The sequence below is a fragment of the Miniopterus natalensis genome, chromosome X, assembly GCF_054644295.1.
Source record: "Miniopterus natalensis isolate mMinNat1 chromosome X, mMinNat1.hap1, whole genome shotgun sequence".
In the NCBI taxonomy this organism is placed as follows: domain Eukaryota; kingdom Metazoa; phylum Chordata; class Mammalia; order Chiroptera; family Miniopteridae; genus Miniopterus; species Miniopterus natalensis.
In genome coordinates, this window is record NC_142103.1 from 101524177 (window position 1) to 101548386 (window position 24210).

The 24210-nt window shown below is 42.2% G+C and overlaps 1 protein-coding gene across 1 annotated transcript; it reads right to left on the reverse strand.

Annotated features, from left to right (window-relative positions):
* Window positions 1-8934: 8934 nt before the first annotated feature.
* Window positions 8935-12083, reverse strand: TLR8 (toll like receptor 8). Its single transcript, XM_016202926.2, has one exon. It carries the CDS (start codon window positions 12081-12083, stop codon window positions 8967-8969), a length of 3117 nt encoding a protein of 1038 aa, XP_016058412.2. The 3' UTR covers window positions 8935-8966.
* Between the last annotated feature and the right edge of the window lie 12127 nt (window positions 12084-24210).

Here is a 24210-nt window from a genome sequence, read left to right on the forward strand (position 1 = left end):
CCAACAATGCTGGAGGCAGGAAGGATTCCCCCCTTAAGTACATCCGATGGGGGCCTGAGAACAGTGAGATGGAATCACCCGCTAGTTTCCTCTGTCTTTGGATGAGTCCATGTGAAGCTTGAGTGAGCCCTCCTTTTGTGATGTTTCATATTCCGTGATCAGAAAATGAGGATCATGTGTTCAGATGAGCCCAACTTAACCCCGTAGGCCATCGGACGCTGGCAAGGTTTATGGAAAGCTGTCCCGATGAGGTGGCGGAGCAGGAAGACCAGGAGAAGCCACCCTGTTGCCGTGTACCAGCCGTTCTGCAGGTGTTTGTCCTAAACGATATCCCCTCAACATTGCTCCACCGGGTGTCATTAAAAAGGCCTCCGTTAGACCCCAGGACTCTCCCATCGGTGAACAAACCATAGAGATCTCGAGAAAGGTTAATATGTGCATCCTTTATATAATAAACATACTTCTCAGATCACTTTCCAGAATTGTATTCCACAAACATTTCTTAAACAACTGCTAACTAAGACGCAGTGTGCTTGGCACCCTGGGGGTACAAGCAGGAGTCAGTTGTGGCCCCTGCCATCACGGAATCGACAATCTGGCTGGGGAGGGAGATAAAGCTCCTAGCTGCGGGCAAGGCAGAGCAAAGAAGCGCTGGGAAGCAGGAGCAAAGTGCTGTCGCACGCGGAGGTGGAAATCCTTGATTTTGAGCGCGGTCCTCGGGCAATGCTCAGACCAGTGGTCCTCAGAATGCGGCCCCAGCCGGCAGCAGCAACACCTGGGAGCTTGTTAGAGCTGCAAACCCTCAGGGGTGTCCCACGCTGAGGCTGAGGAAGCCCTCCAGGCGATGCAGGCCAGAGCCAGAGAAGGTAAGTGGGCCGGCGAGACGCGGGGCCTTTTATCCTTCAAGGGTGACGTTTGTACTGCGCGTCCCTCCCATTGGTGCTGTGACTTACACCCTGTTACCTGGTTTCACCTTTACAGCAACAGGACACGAGAGAGAAGAAAGTGGGGAAGGGTTAGGCTCCGAAGCAAATGTGAATGGGGCCCAGTGCCTCCCTCCCACACAAAGCTGTGTGAGCGGGGGCAGCCCTTCAGCCTTTCAGAACCGGCCTCGTCACCTGCAGATGGTCGTGTCCCTTCACTTGGCTGCCTCCAGGCTGTGGCTTTTCCCACTCCCCAGCCTGTCTCTTCTCTCACCTGCACACTCACCTCCACCCTTCCCAGCTCGCTCTTCTCTTTCCCACCACCCCACACGGCTAAAGCCTGCTCACCGTTAGCCACATTTTTTTAGCCTAGATGCCAAACCAGGAGGAGAAATGCCTCTCAGGGAATCTTCAGGATTTTGTCTTTTTGTGTGTGTGTTTTCAAATGATGAGGTGATGCTTTTTGGTGACTGCAATTATAAAACGGAGGGTAGAAAAACATTTCAACAGAAGTAGAGAAATTGCTGCATCGTGCTCTCGTTTTTCTTCTAGTTTTCTTATTTTAAATTTTAATCACTGCATTTCTTAACATCTACTAATCAGTCAATAATGACCGTCTTTATCTCTATGTAGATACTTCTCCACATATGTGCACCTTATCCCCACATGTACACATTTCATATTGGTTTCCAATGTAAATAATATCTCGAGAGTATACAACCTCAGCTGGACCTAGTTTGCTGATTCAAAGGTGGAAATTCTTTTAAGATTGGAGACTAATTGCTTTAGTCAATCCCACTGGGTTGAACATCTTTGAAAGCACATAGTCCTTAATAGGTCCTTAGAGAGCTCCTTCAGCCACAGCAAAGGTTAGTCCAATCAGTGGAAGTATCATGTCTGTTTTCAGTTTATGTCAAGTACTAAAAGTAACCTTTATATGGCTAACGATGCTTTAGAAATGAATATTAACCTTTTCACATTCTACCAAAGAAGAATCTATCATTTTTACAGTTTCATTATTTACTGCTTCTAAATTATAATCTGCTTTGTTGTCACTTCTCTCCTTAGAAACAATAATGTCCTCTCTGGAGACCTAGTAGGACCCATTCGAGCTAATCAGCTGTATATAAAGGCCTCAAGGCACATGGCTTGGATTGTTATGTTTTCTGTTTTTAAAACTGAACAGTCCGTATCAGAATAGTGACTGTCACCATACACCTGAAAGCATTTCCAGGGACTCACCAGGTTGGCTGAACATATATCAGGCCTTCAAATCAGCATCTCCAAAGAGAGAGGGAGAACATGCCTTGCAAAAAAAGGAATCTGTGGCCAAATAAGTTTGGGACACAGTGTAATATAGCTCCCTTTTGGAGCTCACTCTAATGACCAAGCAGTTCCGAAACCTATTTGACCTCAGGGGCATTGTTGGTGGAGTATTTACACATGGTATGGAATTAACTTGGGGAAATTTTGCTTTGAATGGTGCCATAGAACCTCTAAAGCTCCTGGTGCTGACCCAGCCAGAGACCACCTTCTGTGAGCCTAAATTCAGACTCACGGCTATTATGTATTTGTTTATGGACCATCCCGTGATCGCTATACAGTTGCACTCAACTCACTTCTTCTACTTCATGACATCTTCCCTTGCCTCCTTCTTTGCCCATGTCGCACTTGCTCTGAACCACAGCCCAGCATTCAGATAAGAATGCAAGTCGTTCTTGCCCAGGCTCAGAGCCCCATGGAATCAGCAGCATGGCATGCAGCGTTGGTACTGCGCAGCATCCAAGAGACAACCAGCATGCTTGCTACTAGGAGTGGGAAAGGGGAAATTTTTTTCAAATGTACTAAGAAAAAGACCCAGAAAAAATAAACAATGCTGGGTAGAACTTTCAGTGTTCTGAACATAAACTCATAAATTTTTTATGGATCCTGGGATATTTTTGGACATTCGTCCAACAATGGATTTGGCATTGAAGAGGAAATGGAACATATGAGCGAGTTCAATCCAATACATTTCAAAACAACCAGATCCTTGAGAACAGAAACTCTGTCTTCCATAAGTACCCCTTGCCATTGGTGGAGGAAAAGTGACAGAAGTAGCCCTGTCCCTATGCACAGGTGCTGCAGTGTGACATTTCACAGTGTGCCCTCCTCCTCACACAGCATCTGTCTTAGCATCCAGCTGGAGAACTTTATCGAACCTCCATTCATTCACTTGAAAAGTACTTATTGAGGATCTTTATTGTGTATCAGGCATGGTAATGAATATTGGGGACAGAGCGATGGACAAAAAGGCACCTCCCCTCATCTCTGGAGCCTACAGTCGAATGGAGGGCCCATGTGTTGATACCACTTTATCCATTTCTCTCTCACCCACCCAACAAAACTTATGATAAATGCTCAGAAGCGAGGTTTAGAGGTTAGGGGGAAACCTCCCTAAGTGCCATTTAACCTCTCCCTACAGGAGGAACAGGAATCAGCTAAGTGAAGCCTGGAGGAAGCGACGCCCAGGGTAGTGCCATGTGTTCAGGCGCCGAGGCAAGAGGGTTTGGTGTGTGCTCAGCACCAACTGAAGCTCTTCACGGCAGTGCTCGGAGTGGGGACTGGAGGACAGGCAAATGGGAGGCCCCAGGGGGCCTTGTGAGCCTAGTTCAAGGGTTAAGATTTTAAACTTAATTCAGAAGTCACATCTTTTATAAGAATCACTCTGGCTGCTAGAACTGAACCAGAGGGACCAGAGTGCATACCAGGAAGCCAATGATGGTAGTTTGGACAAGGGAGTTTGATGATGGAGATGGATATGGAGATGATGGAGATGGAGATGGAGGAGATGGAGATGGAGATGATGGAGATGGAGATGATGGAGATGGAGATGGGGGGTGGATGGGAAAAAAATTCAGGAGGTCAGATCAAGAGTGCTTGCTGAATGGTTGGAAAGGAGATGGGAAAGTCAACAATAAACCTGAGGATCCTGGCTCTTCTTGCAAACCTACACATCATTCTCTATCATCTCTGGACTTCTGGTGCCATCATTGCTGAGATGACTACAGCATTATCCCTAAAATAGTCCAGGTATAATGTCAAAGGGGGGGAAGACTGGGAAGATAAGACGGAGGGGTCTTTTCTCTCTACTGCTAGAAATGCATTTTTCACCAGAAAAGAAACAAGGCTCTGATAATAAACAGCTTCCCAATGCCAAAATTCTGCTATCATAAGTGGGGTTTTTGTTTTTGTTAATATCTTATGAATTTGAAACCTAGTCTCCTCCATTTGCACAGTGGAAGGACATTTATAAAGATCATTTTTCATTTTAGTTCATTGGCACAGGAAGGCCTGCGATGTCTCCTTTAGGCTCAAAACACAGCTAACCCTTGCCTTGTTCCTCCAAGACTACAACGTGATTGCTGAGTAAGTCACGGGGCTTTACCAATTTCCCCATTCCCTGAAAACACTCAAGGGCAGAAAGGCAGAGAACACAATTGTGTGACCTTTTGTACTCAGTGGAAATAATGGATACTATTATGGCTTTAAGTTCAAGGATAATGACAGTGGAAACCTTGCCATATTACTATAACAACCTTATTAATAGCTGAGAGGGAAATTGCCTTTATTTGTACAACAATCATAAATGACTTTCCTATTCAGGTAGGCCTTCCAGAGACTACTTCATACACACAGATGCCGACTGCTGTAACCCAGGCCCCTCTCCCACAGCCCTCTCTGCGCTCGGTCCAGCTGGATGCTCCAATAGGGAGGGAGGTTTCAAGGCAAAGAAACCCTAGCATTTCCCTGAAATGATGTTAGACAGATTTCTAATCTCATGAGAGAGGCCTGTTTCTCAAGCTTTATGGAACCTGCATCTATTGTTTTTCACGGGCCAGAGATCATAAGGTAAAAAGTGAATACACGAAGAAGCAGTGATGTGAATATCAGCCATGGACAGAAATCAGATCTTTGCTGCCTCCAGCTTCTTTCCTGCCACCATGTAACCCTCCCTGTTCCCATCACCACTCAGCTGATTAATCACATGAAGCTCTGTAACACCATCTCAGTGATTCTCACCCATCCTCCCCATGGGGTTTCTCACTCTTCACCCCATGATCACCATCAGTCAATAACATTGTATGAAAATTTGTATTGTGCAGTTTTTAAAATTTTTTATTTATTGATTTTAGAGAGAGAGAGGAAAGGAGACAGAAAGAGAAACATTAATTTGTTGTTCCATTTTATTGATTCATTCATTGATTGATTCTTGTATTTGCCCTCATGGGGGATCGAACCCGAAACCCTGGCAAATGGGGACACTCCAGCCAACTGAGCTAAAGCAATACATATGCTAAATATGCTTTCCTAACCCTCCCTCCTCCTTCCCAACAGACTGCCCACTGCCAGGAGTGCTCTAGACCTTTACATCACACCTGTGCTAATAGTATGTTTTGATTGGCTTCCCAAACCAAATTCATCACTTTTACTAGTTCTCAACAAGGAACCTCAAGATGGACTCTGAGCACGGTCCGTTGTATTTTGGGAAATGACAACCATCAACTCTTCTCTGACTCTGTATTCTTTATATCTTTCTGCCAAGACTCTTAGTGGAAGTGTACATTTGAACAGCCACTTTGCAGGACAAATTGGGTAGTGTCTATAAGCATTTAAAATTCAGAAGCCCTCTGACACAGTAATTCCACTTCTGGATCTGTACTTCTGAAACCATCTGGGGCAAAATAGAAGATTTAAAAAAAATTTCCACTGATCATGGAAGTCACGGCCATGTGAATTTGAAAACTCTCGAATGTTGTATTTATCTCATCACAGACCAGTAACACCCAGTTGCAGCCCAGCATCAGTCTGCAGAACACTTTCAGTATCGCTGTACTAAACTTATTTTATTCTCTAGAGATATGTCTATGTCAACATGAAGACATAGTATTATAGAATTATTTGTAATACCAAAAGATTAGAAGCAATCAAAATGTTCATCAATGAAGGACTGGGAAAATAACCTATGGTTCCTTCATATAAAGCAGTACTATGCAGTCATTAAAAAATATATACACTCTGAGAAATGTTAGGTGAAAAGAAAAAAATGTAGAACATTGTTATAAAGTCTGCTCCTTTAGAGTAGATGAGCAATTGAAGGCTCAAATGTGCAAGTGGAAAACTTCCAGAAGTTGTAACAGATACTTCTAGCTGTCTACCAAATCTCTTCTCCTTTTCTGCCACAATTATAAACTTCTCACTGGGAATATGTCCCAGAACACCTTCTTGTCACAAAATACCAGAGATGGGGTGGCTTATAAAAAACAAAAATTTCTTTCACAGTTCTGGAGGCTGGAAGTCCAAGATCATGGAGCTGGCAGATTTGGTGTTTGGTGACAGCCCACATCCTATAATGTCACATGGCAGAAGAGCAAGGGAACATTCTTGGGTCAGTTTCATACGGGCACCAATTCCACTCTTGAGGGCTCTGCTCTTATGACCTAATCACTTCCCAAAGGCCCACCTCCTAATACTATCACCTTGGCAGGTAGGTTTCAACATGAATTTTGGGAGGACACAAATATTCAGGCCATAGCATATGGGATAGAGAAATAAACTTCTGTATTGTTGGGTCTCTTTGTTAAGGCAGCTGAGCCTTTACACTATAATACAAAAGAATACACAAGAATCTTTACTAGTGATTGTCTCTAGGAAGCGAAGTTGTGTTGGGAGGGAGGTTAAATTTCACTGTACATCCTTTTGTAAAATTTGAACTTTAAGAACTTAAAATCAGGTATTAGCATACGTACATTTAAAAATAACAGAAAAAGAGAACAATGCTGACTTTCTCTTTAACAAATTATAGGTCTGATTTTCCCATACCAGTATCTTAAATGAGGCATAAGTGAGTTTCAGAAACAAATGTTATTAACCACAGATTTCGCTATCTTCACTTTATGAAGATATTTGCAAGGAAGGTAAAATTGTCTATGACGTTCACTAACTTTTGATTCTGTCAACAGACACTGCTAAAGTGTTTGAGCTTACCATACTTCCCTAATCACTAATGCTAGTCAAAAATTTATAATTCTGTTTTACCAAAACAATCAAGGAACAGTGATGAGCTTCTACCAGACCACAAATAACTTTGGCATTAACAGAGATGAGATGTAACTGCCCCTGACCATTTTTTTAGGGTGTCCCTTCCTGGAATGACCCTGCTTGTAGATAGTTGTTCCCATGCTTCAACAAACACCAGCACGGCACAGCTGGTGTGGCTCAGGGTTTGAGCATTGACCTATAAACCAGGAGGTCACAGTTCCATTCCCAGTCAGGACACATGCCTGGGTTGCGGGCTCGATCCCCAGTAAGGGACGTGTAGGAGGCAGACGATCAATGACTCTCATCATTGATGTTTCTCTCTCTGAAATCAAAAGACTTAAAAAACAACAAACACCAGCACAAATATCTTCCTATAAACACCATGGTCACAAAATGGGGTTCAACGTTAAAGCTAAAATTGCCCTTGGCAAACTCATGCTGACATCCACTTTGTCCACATTAAATGACACTAGGACACACCATTTTGTTCAGTTCCTTAGAAACACATATTTAAACAAACTCATCCTTCAAGATTAATAAGAGACTGCATGTACTTAAGGAAGGGTGGTGCATTAGAGATTTTTCTTCTTTTCATCCTGAAGAGACTTTACTGTCTTATGCCCGTGAATTCCCTAAGGCGCCTCCCCAGGATCCCTCCCTGTGCTCGAGAGAGGGCGCTATGGACCGATGCAGAAGCGCCAAGGGGCCGGCGAGGCAGCCGGGAGCGCCCAAGTTGTTTCATTTGGGAGGAAAGCATAAAGGGTGCCCGCAGGTAGGCATTTTGACTTTGTCTTCCGAGTAGGAGGTAAACAGAGAATTAACTTTTCTGTTAATAATGATGGGAACTTATAAATGTCACAAAAACTGTTTCCCTTTTGATTTCTACCAAATATTTTTTAAAAGTATTCTCAGAAAACCCAGTGTAGATGCCAATTTCTTTTATATTATAGATCTGTTTCCCTACTGTATGTTTATCACATGCTCCTCATGTGAAATGAAGCATTTTTAATTATTCAAGATTTACAGTGATGACAATTGACAGATGCTCCAAATGCTTCCTATTTAGCTGCATACTCTAATAGTTAAGAAATAAAAAAATAAACCACTTAAAAGCTATCTATATCAACCTTTAAATGGCATCTATACCTTAGAAGGAAATATTATAGCCAATATTTATAAAAGTAACTCTAAAAGAAAGACTAATGCAACCACAGCATAATATAATCATGTAGCCATGGATGTATGATAAATCTAAACAGCAACTTAACATCAGAACTATTAGTTACAGTTTCAAAAGTTCTTAGATATTGAAAGGAAGGTGGAGAAGGCCACTGCTTGGATGGCTCGCAATGATCCCGCCTCCTGATATTCACAGTCTCTGACTGAGGCCATCACAACCACTCACCAGTGTCAGACTAGTTTCCCTGGACTGAGACGATCATTCTCACTGAGATGGTGGGGCCTGTGATTTACTTCTAACAAAGAGAAAATGGACAGAGTAATGGTATATCACTTCCCTGATTAGATTACAAGAAATGGTGCCTTCTGTCTTACCAGCAAACTCTCTCTCTTGCTGGCTTTGATGAAGCAAACTGCCATGTGGGAGAGGTCCACGTGGCTGAGAACTGAGAGCAGCCTTTGGTCAACAGCCCAGAAGGAAGCGAATCCTGAAAACAACCACATGAGTGGGAGTTTGGGGGTCTCCCAAAGGCTGCAATCTTAACCCCAGGAGATGCCTGTGGCCCTGGCTAACACCTAGATGGCAGTCTTTGAGAGACCCTGAGCAGAGCACCTAGCTAAGCCATACTGGACTCTTGACTCAGAGAGACTATGAGATGACAAGTTGTGTCATTTTAAGCCACTAAATTTGGGGGTAATTTGTTACACAGCAATAGATTACAAAGGCAGAAGGCTCATTGCTTTGCCTTTGTATTATGTTGGTAAACCACGATTTAACATCAGTTAGTATTGCTTAATAGAATCAACATACAAATTGTTATACCGTGAATCGTTTTCTGTTAAGACCACGTTTTTCAGAGTTTGCCAAAACAAGCCTTCTGCCTTGGGGTTGTCGGGCCACTGGAGGATGGAACTCTTGCAGATTCTCTGCCGTAGCCTCAAATACTGAGAATGCTGCAACACTGGCTCCAGCAGAATGAACACAATCACATCCATGTTCTCATCCATCAGCCTCTGCAAGGCCAAGTAAAATGCTGTTTTAAAGCTCCAGCTTCTTGCATATTTCCTGGTTAAAACAAATATTGTTTTCTTGCTCTGGTTGATGCTCTGCATGAGGTTATCAATGATGGCCAACCCTGGGTCCCAATCCCTCTCTTCTAAACAGAGGAGCACATTTTTCTCTTCACTCTCCTCCAGGTGGAAGCGCAGCTCGTTGATCACCCAGTCCGTTACAGAGGCATCTTTGGTGTCATAAGAAACATAAGCATCATAGAAAGTTTGCGATGTAGAAAGAGACCGGTAGCCTTTTACCTTAGCTAAACACACGTGATAAATATACCAAACATCCCAGTAAAACCAGTGGTGAGCCAGGGCAGCCAACATAACCGTGATGGTGATGAAGGATGTGAAGAAACACAATATGGCCGCAATGGTGTCTGAAACACACGTGGTTAGCTCTAGACTCACAATACTCTTCCCTTTTTGATCCCCGGGACTGGCACACATGACATCTATCAGCCTAGGAATTATGACATGCGAATTTTCATCCATCCAACTTAGAAAGTCTCCCATGTCACAGGTACAGTCAAAAGGGTTTCCATGGAGTTTCAACAGGGCTAGCTTGGTGGCGTTGTTCGTTTGAAATGTGGATCTGTTGATCATTTTTAGCTGGTTGGAACTTAAATCAAGGTTTACCAGACTGCTGTTTTCGGAAACAAAGCCGGAGGGCAGGTGCAAAATCCTGTTGTCACTCAATAGTAGCGTCTCAAGAGATTGTGTGAATTTAGACAGGCTGTAAGTTAGATAATGTAGCTGGTTTCTACTTAAGTCCAGCATCGTGAGAACAGGAAAGTGCTGGAGTAACGTCCAGTTAAAGAAATGTAACTTATTATCATTTATATACAGGCAGGTGAGTGTCCTGGGCAAGTTAATGAACGCTTCGTCTGGGATATGCTCAAGGTTGTTAAAGGACAAATCAAGCCGTTTCAGTATCTTGAGATTTCTAAAAATGTACATGTACCTCTTATCTGCAGCCTTCCACAAAATGTCAAGGCGATTTCCACTGAAAACTAAATTTGTCAGGGACATGCTACTCAGATTGTACTCTGTTAATGTATAAATATTGTTGTGGCTCAGATTTAAAGTGTTCAGCTTTGTTAAATTTTTAATAAATCCTAGACGGTGTGTTACCCCTGCTATTTGGAAATAGTGCTCATTGTGGCTGAGATCTAGAACTTCTAACTCAGGCAATTCATTGAAAGCACTATCACAATCAAAGTCCAGTTTATTGTTTGTAAAATCCAAATATTTGATATGAGGCAGTGCTGAAAATTCACTTCCATTTAATGCTTGAGCATTGCCATTGGAAGTCAGATTTAAGCAGGAAATGTTAGGAAAAGCTTCAAATTGCTTTTGCCCAATAAAGAAAATATTGTTCAAGCTTAAATCTATGGCAGTGCCATAATTTGCACATTCTGGCTTTATTAAAGGATTGGTGCTGTGATAAAAATTCGAATGTGGGTCAAACTCACTATCTGCTGAGCGTGGTTTAATGACATGGCCTTGGCCAGTGGAGAAATTTGCACCACTTTGCCTGTTACCATTTACCAAGGGTGATATTCTGTTTACTGACAAGTAAATGACTGACAGGTTGCGGAAATGTTGGAAAATGGTAAAATCAATTTGATTAATAAAATTAACTCCCAAGTTGATAGTGTTTAAATGTGAGAGATTCATCAGGGGCTGGAAATCTTTATATCTAAGGTTTTGGAACACATAACCTCTTAAGTGCAAAGTCCGGAGAGATCTAAGCTTAGAGAAGTTTCGGGAAAGATTAACATATATGGGATATTGTGTCTTTACATAGTTATAAGATAAGTCAAGTATTTCTAAGTGGGGCAGTTTTGTTAAAAATTCCCCAGAGGCTATTTCTTGTACCAAGTAGTTGAATTCAAGATGCAGCTCCTTCAGATAAGGCATCTTGTCAAACCAGCTTGAATTAATCTTCCGGAGAGAAGTGCTAGACAAGTTGAGGTATTCAAGTTTGGTCAAGCTATCAAAAGCATTACCATCTATAGAAATGGGAGCATCTCCTGCACAAGGTGTACAGGGAAACGGTGCATTGAAACACCTTGGACAGTTCCCACTTAAATCTAGTACTGTTAAATTTCCCAGGTTCTTGAAGTCGTCTTTACGAATGGTGTTGATTTTGGTGTTGCTAAGATACAGTTTTGTTAAGGAGCTTGGCAGGTTGAGTGGCACGCTGAAAAGGTTATTAAAGGATAGTGTTAGCTCCTTCAAATTTGTAATCTCTTTGAATGCTCTCTTGTCAATAAAAGTTTTATTACAAACATTGCCAAAATAGCAGTTCCAGCCCAAGTTGAGCCTTTCCAAATTCTTAAGTCCAGAAGTGTTGTTTTTAGTTACAGAAATTATGTTGTTTTGAATTAGACTAAGATATCTCAAAGACCCCGGCAAATCAGAGGGTATTTTGTTTAACTGGTTGTTTTCAAGTAGTAACACCACTAGGTTTTGCAAGTTGAGGAATGCCCCGTCTGTAATATTCATGCCTTTTTTATTTCTAGAATAATTTTCAGAGTAGGGCTGTACCATCGCATTGCGGTTTAGATTGATCTCAGTAAGATTTTGCAGCCTTTGAAATGATTCATTCGTTACGTGTGTTATTAAATTATCAGACAGGTCTAGTTCCGTGACATCTTGGCCCACAGTTTGGGGAACTTCTTGCAGTCGACGATTGTTGCACTCGGCAATAACAGCGGCACCTTGTATTCTCTCATCACAAGGAAAACTTCTTCTAGAATAATTTGTTTCAGTGAAGAACTCATAGGAATCGGAGATTAGCAGGAAAAGGCAGGTCAGAAGCAAAGACTGAAGGGTCATGTTTTCCTAAGGAAAATCAAAAGTGGAGGCACAATATTAGAGCAGTAATATCTGCCAGGTATTTCGTGATGAAATCAACAGTGTTTCACCATACTTTGTATGAGTTTTGAAGTGGGAGTTCTCTTAACAATGAAATAAGTTGCATTGAATTAGGTTCAGAACGATTTTAAGTTTTCACTGTGTTCAGTTTCATGGTGCTAAAAGATGTTAAGATGGAGTTATCTGAGATTTTTTAAAAAATCCTCACCCAAGGATATTTTTTCCATTGCTTTTCAGAGAGAGTGGAAGGAAGAGAGAGAGAGAGAGACATCGATGTGAGAGAGACACATCAATTGGTTGCCTCCCACACGTGCCCCGACTGAGGCCAGGGATCGAGCCTGCAACTGAGGTATGTGCCCTTGACTAGAATCGAACCCAAGACCCTTTAGTCTGTGGGCTGACGCTCTAACAACTGAGCCAAACTGGCCAGTTTTGATGATGAGAAAACCTGGGAAACTTTTGCAGAGGCATTAATCAAGATGCTCCCACCACCGTGATGGGGCTGATGCCGAACAATTGTATGGTTCATGCTAGATGTATAGCACAACAAGCTAAATATCTATAGTTTCAACCTACTAATATAACACTAGATGAAACTTTGGTCAGTCCCAAGCAGAGTTCAGATCCAACTTCTATTCCAGTATCAGCATGATCTCCAGGCAAGAGCTATTCTACCTTATCTGCACAACCATGCCTCATTGTTGGCATTTTCCACAATTTTCCCACACCTCCATGATGGCACCTATGAAGTTCTCTTATCTCCTTACATGACGGGACAGTGGATACCTTCTGTTGATAATGATAACAACGAAGTACCAGTTATGGTGCTAAACATAAACATTTTCTCACCTGTGTCAATGCTCACAACACAGCAAGACAGGTTCTATTATTATCCACACCTTGTAAATGAAGCAGCAAACCTGGAGGCTTAAGTACCTTGTGCAAGGGCGATACACGGTGGAACTGGGACTTGCGGCAGGACGAGTCCAGCGCCCTGTTTTAACCACTAGCCACCATGCTCGGAATCTCAGTTTGAAATCTTCCCGCCAGAACAATGCATTAAATGCAGACCAGTGATTTCCAGCCTTTTTCATCTCATGGCACACAAACTACTAAAGTTCTGCGGCACACCAAAAAATATCTTTTTCGGATTTGACAAAAAATAGGTATAACTTTGATTGATCTACCTAATAATAATAATAATAATAATAAATAGTAATTACCTACCCTTTTGCTCCAAAGTGACTTTAAAAAATCAAGTTCCTGTACTTTTATATAAGGATTTCTGGTACTAGAATTAGCCAATCAGACGCAACCTTATATGTGATGTGAGCAATAAAATGCAACTTTATTATATGACCTATATATTTATGGTTCAAAACAGGGCATTCACACCGGTCTCTCAAAGTCTTCTTTACTTAATGCTTAATGCTTAACTTTTAGCTGATGTGGTAGACAAAATTTTAAGATGGCCCCTATGACTTTTGTCCCCTGTTTCTCTTATAATTATGTTACACTGTGTGGCAAAATGGAAATTATCTAGATGGGCCTAATCTAATCATATGCACCTTTAAAAGCAGTCCGTTTTCTCCAGCTAGTAGCAGAAGGGAGTCAGAGAGATTGGAAGCAGGAGAAAAATGTGATGCACTACTGCTGACTTGAAGATGAAGGGGGCTTCGTGAATCTATTTATCATTCACGTGCTGGTACCACATTTTAATAATTACAGTTTTTGCCCTGGCAGGTGTGGCTCATCTGGTTGAGTATCATTCCATGGACCAAAAGATCACAGGTAGGATTCCTGGCCAGGGCACATGCCCAGGTTGCAAGCTGGATCCCCATTGGGGGACGTGCAGGAGGCAGCCAATTGATGTTAATCTCTCATATCGATGTTTCTCTCTTTCTCCCTTCCTCTCTCTCTAAAATCAATAAAAACATTAAAAAAATAATAGTTATAGTTTTCAGGTATGCTAGTATTTGATAGGGCAATTTCTGCTCCTTCTTCTTTTGTGAATGGATCATTTCTATCTTACCTTCTAACAGGTCTTGCTGGTGTACACTCAAACTATTGATTTCTATATATTAATCTTATAACAAATTATTTGGAATAGTTGTTTCTCCATGTGATTTTTTTGGGTAAGCAATTAAACCACCTACAAATAACGATGATCTTCCTATAACCCTTTATGCAGTCTAACTTATTTTAATGGTCTAACTGCATCGCCTAGTTACTCCAGAACAATGAAAAAAATAATAGAGCAGAGGCAAACAAACAAAAAATCCCTGACTCATTAAACCAAACTACATTCAAATAAAAATTCTGCCTCACAAAAAACATGTAAACAATGCCAAAAGTGAAACAATAAGTTAGGAGAAAATATTTGCAATTGCTATCACAGATATGGGTGTAATATATTTGATATGTAAAAGATTCTTTATGTATAAGAAGACAACCCAATAGAAAAATGGAAAATAATATATTCACACACAGTTCACAGAAAAAGGAAACACAAATATCTCTTAAACGTAGGAAGATATACTCAGCTTCACTCCAAAAAACTCCACTGAGGTAGCATTTTTTCACAGGTTCTACTGTGTAGGTGAGGAGTGGAGAAACGGCCACTCTCATATCTTGCTGATAGGAGTCTCAATTAAGGCCACCTCTAAGACAGAGAGCAATCTGTAATATCTATAAACATTGGAAACATACTTAGCCTCAGCAATTTTGATTCTAGAAGTAGGTCCTAAAGATGAAGTAGATCGTCATGTGTGCAAATGATTATGTACAGGGATGTTCAAGGTAGGGCTGTTAGCAATAGCAAAAGATTGGAAATAATTTAAATGCCTATGAGTAGTGGTCTGCTTAAAAAATTATGTTATACTCATATAATGAAATCCTATGCAGCAATTAAAAATGAGAAGGCAGCTCTATTCTTTTACTCAAAAATATTTATTAACCACAGACCTAGAACAAACATTTCGAAAATTTATATGGAACCAAAAAAGACCCCGAATAGCTGCAGCCATCTTGAGAAAAAAGAACGGAGTGGGAGGGATCACATTACCAGACTTCAAACTATATTACAAAGCCACTGTAATCAAAACGGCCTGGTATTGGTACAACAACAGGCATATAGATCAATGGAACAGAACAGAGACCCCAGAAATAGACCCACGCCACTATGGTCAGTTAGTATTTGACAAAGGAGGCAAGAGTATCCAATGCAGTAAAGACAGTCTCTTCAATAAGTGGTGCTGGGAAAATTGGACAGATACATGCAAAAAATGAAACTAGAACACCAACTTTCACCATACACAAAAATAAACTCAAAATGGATAAAAGACTTAAATATAAGTCACGAAACCGTAAAAATCCTGGAAGAAAACATAGGTAGTAAAGTCACAGACATCCCACGTAGTGGACTTTTCACTGATACATCTCCTAGGGCAAGAGAAACAAAGGAAAAAATAAACATATGGGACTACATCAAACTAAAAAGCTTCTGCACAGCAAAAGAAAACAGCCTCAAAATACAAAGGAACCCCACGGTCTGGGAAAACATATTTGCCAAGGATGAATCTGATAAGGGGCTAATTTCCAAAGTGTACAAAGAACTCATAGCACTCAGCAAGAGGAAGACAAACAGCCCAATTAAGAAATGGGCAAAGGACTTAAATAGACACTTCTCCAAAGAGGACATACGGATGGCCAAGAGACACATGAGAAAATGCTCGACGTCGCTAATCATCAGAGAGATGCAAATTAAAACCACAATGAGCTATCACTTCACACCTGCCAGAATGGCTCCATCAATAAATCAACAAACAACATGTGCTGGCGAGGGTGTGGAGAAAGGGGAGCCCTGGTACACTGCTGGGGGGAATGCAGACTGGGGCAGCCACTGTGGAAAGCAGTATGGAGGTTCCTCAAAAAATTAAAAATGGAGCTGCCGTTCGACCCAGTGACTCCACTCCTAGGAATGTATCCTAAGAATTCTGAAACATTCATCAGAAAGGATATATGTACCCCGATGTTCATAGCAGCACAGTTTACAATAGCTAAGATCTGGAAACAGCCCAAGTGCCCATCAGTAGATGAGTGGATTAAAAAGCTGTGGGACATTCACACCATGGAATACTATGCAGCTGTAAAGAAGAAGAATCTCGTACCCTTTGGGACAGTATGGATGGACCTGGAGGATATTATGCTAAGTGAAATAAGCCAGGTGGCAAAAGACAAACATCACATGATCTCGCTTATACGTGGAATCTAAAGAACTTAATAAACTGATGAACAGAATAGATTCAATGACATGGAAGCATAGATGAGACTGGTGAATGTCAGAGGGATGGAGGAGGGCGGGTGGGTGGAGGGGGAGAGAGTAACCAAGGAATTTATGTGCACATATGCACAACCCAAGGACATGGACAATGGTGGGGAGAGGGACTGGGGAGGGGGAAGGAACGGGGTGGAACGGGTCATTGGGGAGAAAAAGGGACATCTGTAATATTTTAAACAATAATAAAACTTAAAATAAACAAACAAACAAATAAATAAAATATTTATTAAGCATATACTCTATTTCAGGAACTGTCTTTAAGAAGGGAATATAGCAATGAACAAAACAGATTAAACTACCTGCCCATCTGGAGCTTACATTACTAAATAGTATGTTAGATGGCGGAAAGTACTATGGAGAAAAATAAATTGGAAAAGGGGATGTGTAGACTGTCCCTCAGTTGGGATTTGTTTGGTCTTTCATCATTATTAGACTGGGGTAATGGGTTTGGGGGAGGAGGGCCACACAGGGTAAAGTGTCGTTCTGGTCACATCACACTAAGGGCACATGCCAGCAGCATGACTTTGTTGACGTGAACCTTGATCACCTGGCCAAGGTAGTGTTTGTCAGGTTCCTAATAATTTGTAATTATAGATTAATAAAAAATAAAAAATTAATTTATAAAAAGGCCCATAGGGAATAGGTGGCAGGGTGAAGCCAGACTGCAGACCTTTTGCGTGGTAAACAGAGCACTGTTGGTTGGTGAGACATTTTTAGGTTGTCACTCCAGCAAGTCCAGAGGACAGGGTCATCCTGTGTCGCCTCACTAGCCTCAAGTTTAAGGCTTCAACATCCAATTTCAAATGCAACTGTCTCTCATGCAATGGTGAGCAACTGAGAACAGCCTCTACAGGGCGCTAGAGACCAGGAGGGGTGCCTTTAGAAATGCACTGTATTTTCACGATGAAAATGGTCTCCCAGAGAGTTCTGGGCAATGTAAAGTAAATGTTGGGCCAAGGGAATAATCAGAACATTCCAGGGGGGAGTTGTGAGTGAAGAGCTTGAGGTTTCTAACTTTACCCTCCAGAAAGAGTCCTGAGTAAGAACTCGAGTTGACAAGTTCCAAATAACCTCAATGTGAAGAGAAGTACATGGGTGAGAGGAATAAGAAATGGTGAACAGGCAGCTATCAAAGAAACTGAGGAGATAAGCCTGAGTGTTCAAGCCTCTCCATCCACGTCAGGGCCTCACAAGGGCAAATAGACTGCAGGGCTCCTCATTCAGAGTGAACCCTGCCTCATCTCATTCAGCTGGATCTGAGGAGAGAGAGCACAGACCCGGGGCCCCAGCAAGAGCTATGCCTCCCCAGTCAAGTTCTTCCCTTGGACACATGCGTGTCTCTCTAGCTACCAAAAATTGTGGCTCCAAAATGACTTCAGAGGAGACCAGGTCACAGACACAGTGAGAAGGGAGCCAGGGAGAATTTACTCTCATTAAGGTGTAACCATCCATTTTGCTTGGTAGTTCGGTTTGTTCATTAAATTCTACATATGAGTGAAATCATATGGTACTTATCCTTCTCAGCCTGGCAGAGGAGAAATGGCAACTCTGCAAATAAGTTAGAGAAATAGCAACGATGAAAAAAACACAGAGAACTGGCAACACTACAAATAAAATAGAGGGGGAAAGAGCAGTTATGCAAATAAGATGTACAGTGAAACTATGCAAATAAAACAGAGAACCTGAGAGGGAGAAAAGGGGGGGATGGGGGAGAGAGAGAGAGAAAGAGAGAGGAGGACACTTCTGTTGTTTGAGCCTGACAGTTAAAGGTTCCCATTAAAGTGACAGTAAAGGACTAGGACCCCTCCAAGATCAGAGAAGGCATAAGAGAAGACTACAGCAGGCAAGGAACATGGAGGAAGGTGAGGGAGATGCTGAGTACAAGTGGTTGAGTAATAGGTGACAGAGCCAAGAAGCCTCAAGGTCAACCAAAGTGAAGCCCATTCACAACACGGAAGCCTGAAAAGACTCTGGAAATGGCGGTAGCAGTCATGGCAGGTGGGATGCCATGTGGGACTGCACAGCAGACCGACTGAGGGTCTTCATGAGAAGTTAGACCTCTCCTGGTCCCCTCCCTGAGACTTACTATCTCGAAAGGTTGAATCCAGAGCCTTGGGTTCAGGCCTCCAGGAAGAGTAAAGGCCCAGGCAACTGTCAAAGACAAAACACTAGTGTTAAAGAGCAGTCAGTGTCTGGAGCACAGAACCCCAGCTTCCTCCCTCCCCAGGCTCTGGGAACTCTGACAGCCATGGCTTATGAACACCCCACTCTAGCAGCCCAGGCAGCAAATTGGAGGATCTCGCCGGGAAAACAGACAGGCACAGTAGCAGGGCCATGAGTACAACATTTAAAGGGGCACCCAAAAACTCAGTCATCAAAATGAAGACTATTTAAAAAAATTAAAATCCCTGAGGGACAAGATATCAACATTTTTTGTTAATCCTCACCTGAGTGTATTTTTTCCATTGACTTTTAGAGAGAATGGAAGGGAGGGATGAAGGGGGAGAGAGGGAAAACAAGAGAAACATCAATGTGAGAGAGACACATTGATTGTTTGCCTCCTGCATGCACCCTGACCAGGGCTGGGGAGCTGACCCAGGACCCTTTGGTGCACGGGCCGATGCTCTAACCACTGTGCACACCGGCCAGGGCCAGATATCAACACTTTACACACGGACAGACTCAGACCCTGCACTTGCAAGGCTCTGCTCCATCTGCCTGGCCTGGTTCTGGCTCCGATAAAACTCAATTTACTAAAACACGCAACCAGCCTGGGGCCCGAGTTTGCCAGTTTGATTTTTAAAAAATATAACAGTAAAATATTATTGATCTTGATCACTGAGTTTTTTGGCATCCTTTCTCTCTTAAATTTTGCACTCAAGGTGAGTGCCTCACTCTCCCTACCCTAGTCCTGGTCTGGCACCGCAGAAAAGATCTCCAGTGACACTGGCACACCCTTACTCCAAAGCTGATCACACCCACTCGGCCCGTCCTTGCAATTGGAGCCTCTAATCAGCTCTTCAGTCCCCCTCTCTTCAGTATGAAATAACAGCCAGCAACAGTAACCTGGGAATTCACCAGTATGAAAGGAAGGTCAACACAAGAAAAATAAAAGAAAATCAGAGACCCAATAATTAGTCAAATCAGGCCTCAGCAGCCAGGACAGTGGTGTGTGGTTTCTTTTATTAATGCAAGCCCTGTCTTGCACAGGTTCTCAATTCCCTCTCTGCATTTCTGAAATCCCAAAAGATCTGAGCACCAGAAGATTTTGTTTTATTTTTGTAACATATTTGGCAGCAAAACCTGATGTGAATGGACCCGAGGCTACTATCATCTTTATTTATCCACTTAGCATGAGTATCTGGTTTCACAGCAGAAACCACCACATGAGTGGCCCAGACCCACTGGAAGTATTTTGTAATGTATCATATGGGTAACATATTATCTTGCTAATATGAATTCTGAACTCTCACACTATTCTGGCCGACAGGTTTCAGATAAGGGACTGTGGATCAGTATTAAAATCTCCTTTGCTGTGGACCCATTAGCAATTCCTGAAACTTCCTTGGTACGTTAAATCAGGAAACAGAATGTGGTTGTCAGTGGGGCCAAGTTATGGCATTCATGGGCCCTAGGCACGCTGGCCTTCATGGGCCCCTTCCTCCATTAAAAAAATAGTGAATATTATGTTTTATGATCCCTTTGGTATAAAACTGAATATAATACAGGCTGGATTATTTTGCTGACTTTTAAAGAAATTACAATCTTTGCTTAAAGTATCATGAGCCTGCCCTGGCTGGTGTTCTCAGTGGTTAGAGCATCAGCCCAAGCACCAAATGGTTGTGGGTTCGATTCCTGGTTAAGGGCACGTACCTGGGTTGCAGGTTTGATCCAAGCCCCTGTCAGGGTGCATGCAGGAGGCAACCAAGTGATGTGTGTCTCTCACATCGATGTCTCTCTCTCTCTCTTTCTCTCTCTCTCTCCCTGCCCCCTTCTCCTTCCCTCCTTGCCTTCCACTCTCTCTAAAAATCAATGGAAAAAATATTCTTGGGTGAGGATTAACAACAACAACAACAATAAAGTATCATGAGCCCTGGGCCCTGTGCCTAAGGAGAAGTTGGCCCTGTGTTGTCAATGATGGTGTATAATGGGGCTCAGATCAGACTCCCCAAGATAAGTAGGAGATACTTCCTGGAAAGTAAATTAAGTACTAGATTGGGAGCGGACGAAGTAAAGGACTAGCATTGAGTGCAAGTGGCAGAATACAGGATCAAAAAGGAAAGTGTTGTAGGTTGAATTGTGTACTCCCAAAAAGATATGTTGAAGTAGTTTTAAGCTTTGGACATGTGAATGTGACCTTATTTGGAAATAGGGTCTTTGCAGATGGGATCATACTGGGTTAGTGTGGGCCTTAATCCAAGGACTGATATCCTTCTAAGAAGAGGGATATTTGGACACAGACAAATGCAGGAAAGAAGACCACGTGAAGATGGAGGCAGAGATTAGAGTCATGTAGTTACAAACCAAGGAGCTGAAGGACTGCCCGTCACCACCAGAAGCCAGGAGAAAGGCATGAGACAGGTTTCCCCTCTGAGTCCCCCAAAAGGAACCAACTCTGTTGATAACACCTAGATTGTGGACTTCTGGCCTCCAGAATTGGGAGAGGATACATTTCTGTTGTTTCAAGCCACAAAGTCTGTAGGACTCTGTTATGGCAGCTGCAGGAAAGAGAGTGAGAGTGGGAAGCAGGTAAATAGGAGTTGTTCAATGGAACCCACTGTCAAGACAAGTTCAAGCTGCCAAAACAAAGCCCTTGGTCTGGACAAGCCAGTGAGCTCACTGCATAGAACACCCTGATGAGGATGACCATGTCTGTGTGGTCTGAAGCTTTCACTGGGTGTTGCCTGGGAATACCCAGAAAAAATCAAGACCCATTTCTTTCGAGAAAGCATATGAATCACACACACAGAGAAATCTGTTTAACTTCCCCCTCCCTGCCAAATACAGCTGTTGCTAGCTATTGAGGAAGCAATTTCCCAACAGTTTTCCTATTTTCCGAGCAGAGTCAGTTCTTTGGTTGGGTCCATGGCACATGAAAAGCCAGTTCTCTCCTTCGGGTTCTGAAGGTGCCAGATAGTACAATGAAACTGACCTCAGTCCTCACCTAAATCTTCCTTCTCAACTTGAACCCCCAAAACACAATTTTAAAAGACTAGTGCAGTTTGAAGAACAGCTCATAAAAGTTTGCCTCAGCTGAGGAACTCTGGGAGTCAGAGTGAGCCAAGGGGCCACACCCAGGACCCACCCTGGGAGGGGAAGGGGGGGGGAGGGATGTAGGCAGGGCAGAGACAGGGTTCATAAAGACTCACCCCACCAGGCAATTTCAAAATAAATCCTGCAGGTTTCCCTACACAATCTAAGGTGAAGGTGGTCTACCAGATGCCTAAAGCGGCCTTTTGGAAATGAAGGGCTTTTTATCTTTTCACACCCATTTCCTAGGTTGCAAGCAGAGATTTTGCAATGTTCTCTCTCTTCAAAGGCTTCCTTTACCAAGATGTGATTTGCCCATCTCCCCAGCGGTACCCCTTTCTCATCATGGGTCCTGCTAATGCCCCCTAATACTACAGTGTCAAGAGAACCTATTGATTATAAGATGTGATTAATCACTCCAACTGAATTACTTAACTTTTAGGCATGATGTGGAATTCAACCAGAACTGAATTTTTGCCAACCTAGAAATATTTCTAATTTTTAATAGGTACCAATTTGTTTGTAGTTGACAGTGTTGACCACTGATATATTATGAAAGTAAATTAGTAAAGAAATGTTGGACAGATAGGATTTGTCACCTCAGCTGAAATTTATAATACTTAATTTTATCCAATAACAGATACCATATTTTATCCAAATTTGGTGGACTCATTAACAGCTTTGAAAAACGAAAGAAACCACTACCACATTAAATGCACATATCAATTAACATATGGGTCCCGATTTTACATACATAAAAAATATGAAAAATAATGCTATTTGAATTCCAGGAAATATGGTAGGGAGCATTTGGTGACTGCTTTGCCATAAGGCAAATGCTGGGTTGAGTTCGAGTCATGCATTTTCCTGTTTAATCCTCCAACAAATCAGTGAGGTGGGTGCTATTATAAGCCCCCAATTTACAGACAGGGAACTTGAGGCTCAGAGAGGCTAATTTACCCAAGGTCACTCGGACAGTAGGTGGCAGAACTGAAACTGAGCCTACATGTACCTGAGTAGTTAATGAATTGGTAAGGCTGGAACCAAGAGGCTAGTTGGCAATGACCTGGTTTTGATGATCAGTCATCCCTGGAACCTTAAAGATTCAAATGCCGGGGTGGATTACCCACCTTGCCTTTCTGCATGGATCGGTCTATCACAGAGCGCTCTGTAATCCCATAGAACACCTGGAAATGCACTGATGTTAGATGTCTGCACCAACTAGCAGCCCTCTGTAACCATCTGAAAAGTCAACACAGCCTGTATTTGCTAATGCTGACCCAGAACCATGGGTTATGCATTTAAATTTACTGTGTCCTTATAGCCCTGAATAGTCATAAATTGGGGACAATAGTTTAAAATAACAAATCCCTCAAGTCCATTTGATAACTCAGTTGAACTCAAACACATTCCATTGGAATGACATTCCCCTCAATAGACTCTGGAGGCAACACTAAGACACACTTACAAACGTCCAACTGAGTTTCAAAGACTAACCCCAGGTATTGATATCCTCCCCTATGAGACACACCCAATGCTCCGTCAGTCTGCGGTTTCCATGAGGCAGCTCCTGTCTCATAGACCCCCATGCCATTTTAGGGTTATTCCATGAAAGGATGAGCAGCCATGGCTAAAGGAGAGAATGAAATTCAACTGCCCTTACCCTGATCCACAGCCTCGGCTTTTCAGATAAGGCATATCCAGAACTTTTATTTTGCTTTCTGAAATCAAACCAAGGGGCTAATGAATAAGCTTCAGGACTTTCCAGAGCCTTGTCACTCCCTCAGAAAGACTGTGCTCTTTTAGTGAAAGGGCTGTTCAGGTACTGCTCTAGCCTGTGGTTCTCAACTGTGGCTGCACATTGAGAAACCCAGGAAGCTGGAAAGCTATAATGCTCAGCCCCAACCCCACCCCAAGATTCTGATTTCATTGGTCTGGGGTTCAGTCTGGTAGCAGAACTTTCTAAATCTCCCTCCGTGATTGTAATACATAGTCAAGGCACTTTACAAATACCAAGTAGAAATTAACTTCAATTGCCATTCCATACATGTCATCGGCCCCATTGGCACAATTCTTTATGGGCCATTTCAGTCATTTGTAAAGCATTATAAAATTTTAGTGCAGAATTAATTTACGTTCAAGTTCTATAATGGCATTAAATGGATGCAAAAATTAACTTATAACTTAACTATACATTAAATGGTGGTAAGAAAAAATGACTCCAAGATCTTTAGTAAGCATTAAATGGGTGTGGAAAAAAATAAGGTAAATTTCAGATGAGCTTTTCTTGAAATCAGACTCTTCAGTTGTTCTTAGCTCTCATTGAATTTTCTAGAAAACATATTTTTTTAAATTATAAAGTTTGTTTTTCAATCTGGCAATTCTTGACAATAACAAAATCTGACCACTTGCTACACCTAAACACTAGAAGATATAATTACAGAAATAGTAACATGTTCCTTAAACTTTCTGAACAAGAAAAGTAATTAATATTGAACA

Bases quoted from the DNA above. Each gene is read 5' to 3' on its own strand.
- TLR8 (XM_016202926.2), bottom strand. From the start codon at position 12,083: ATGACCCTTCAGTCTTTGCTTCTGACCTGCCTTTTCCTGCTAATCTCC.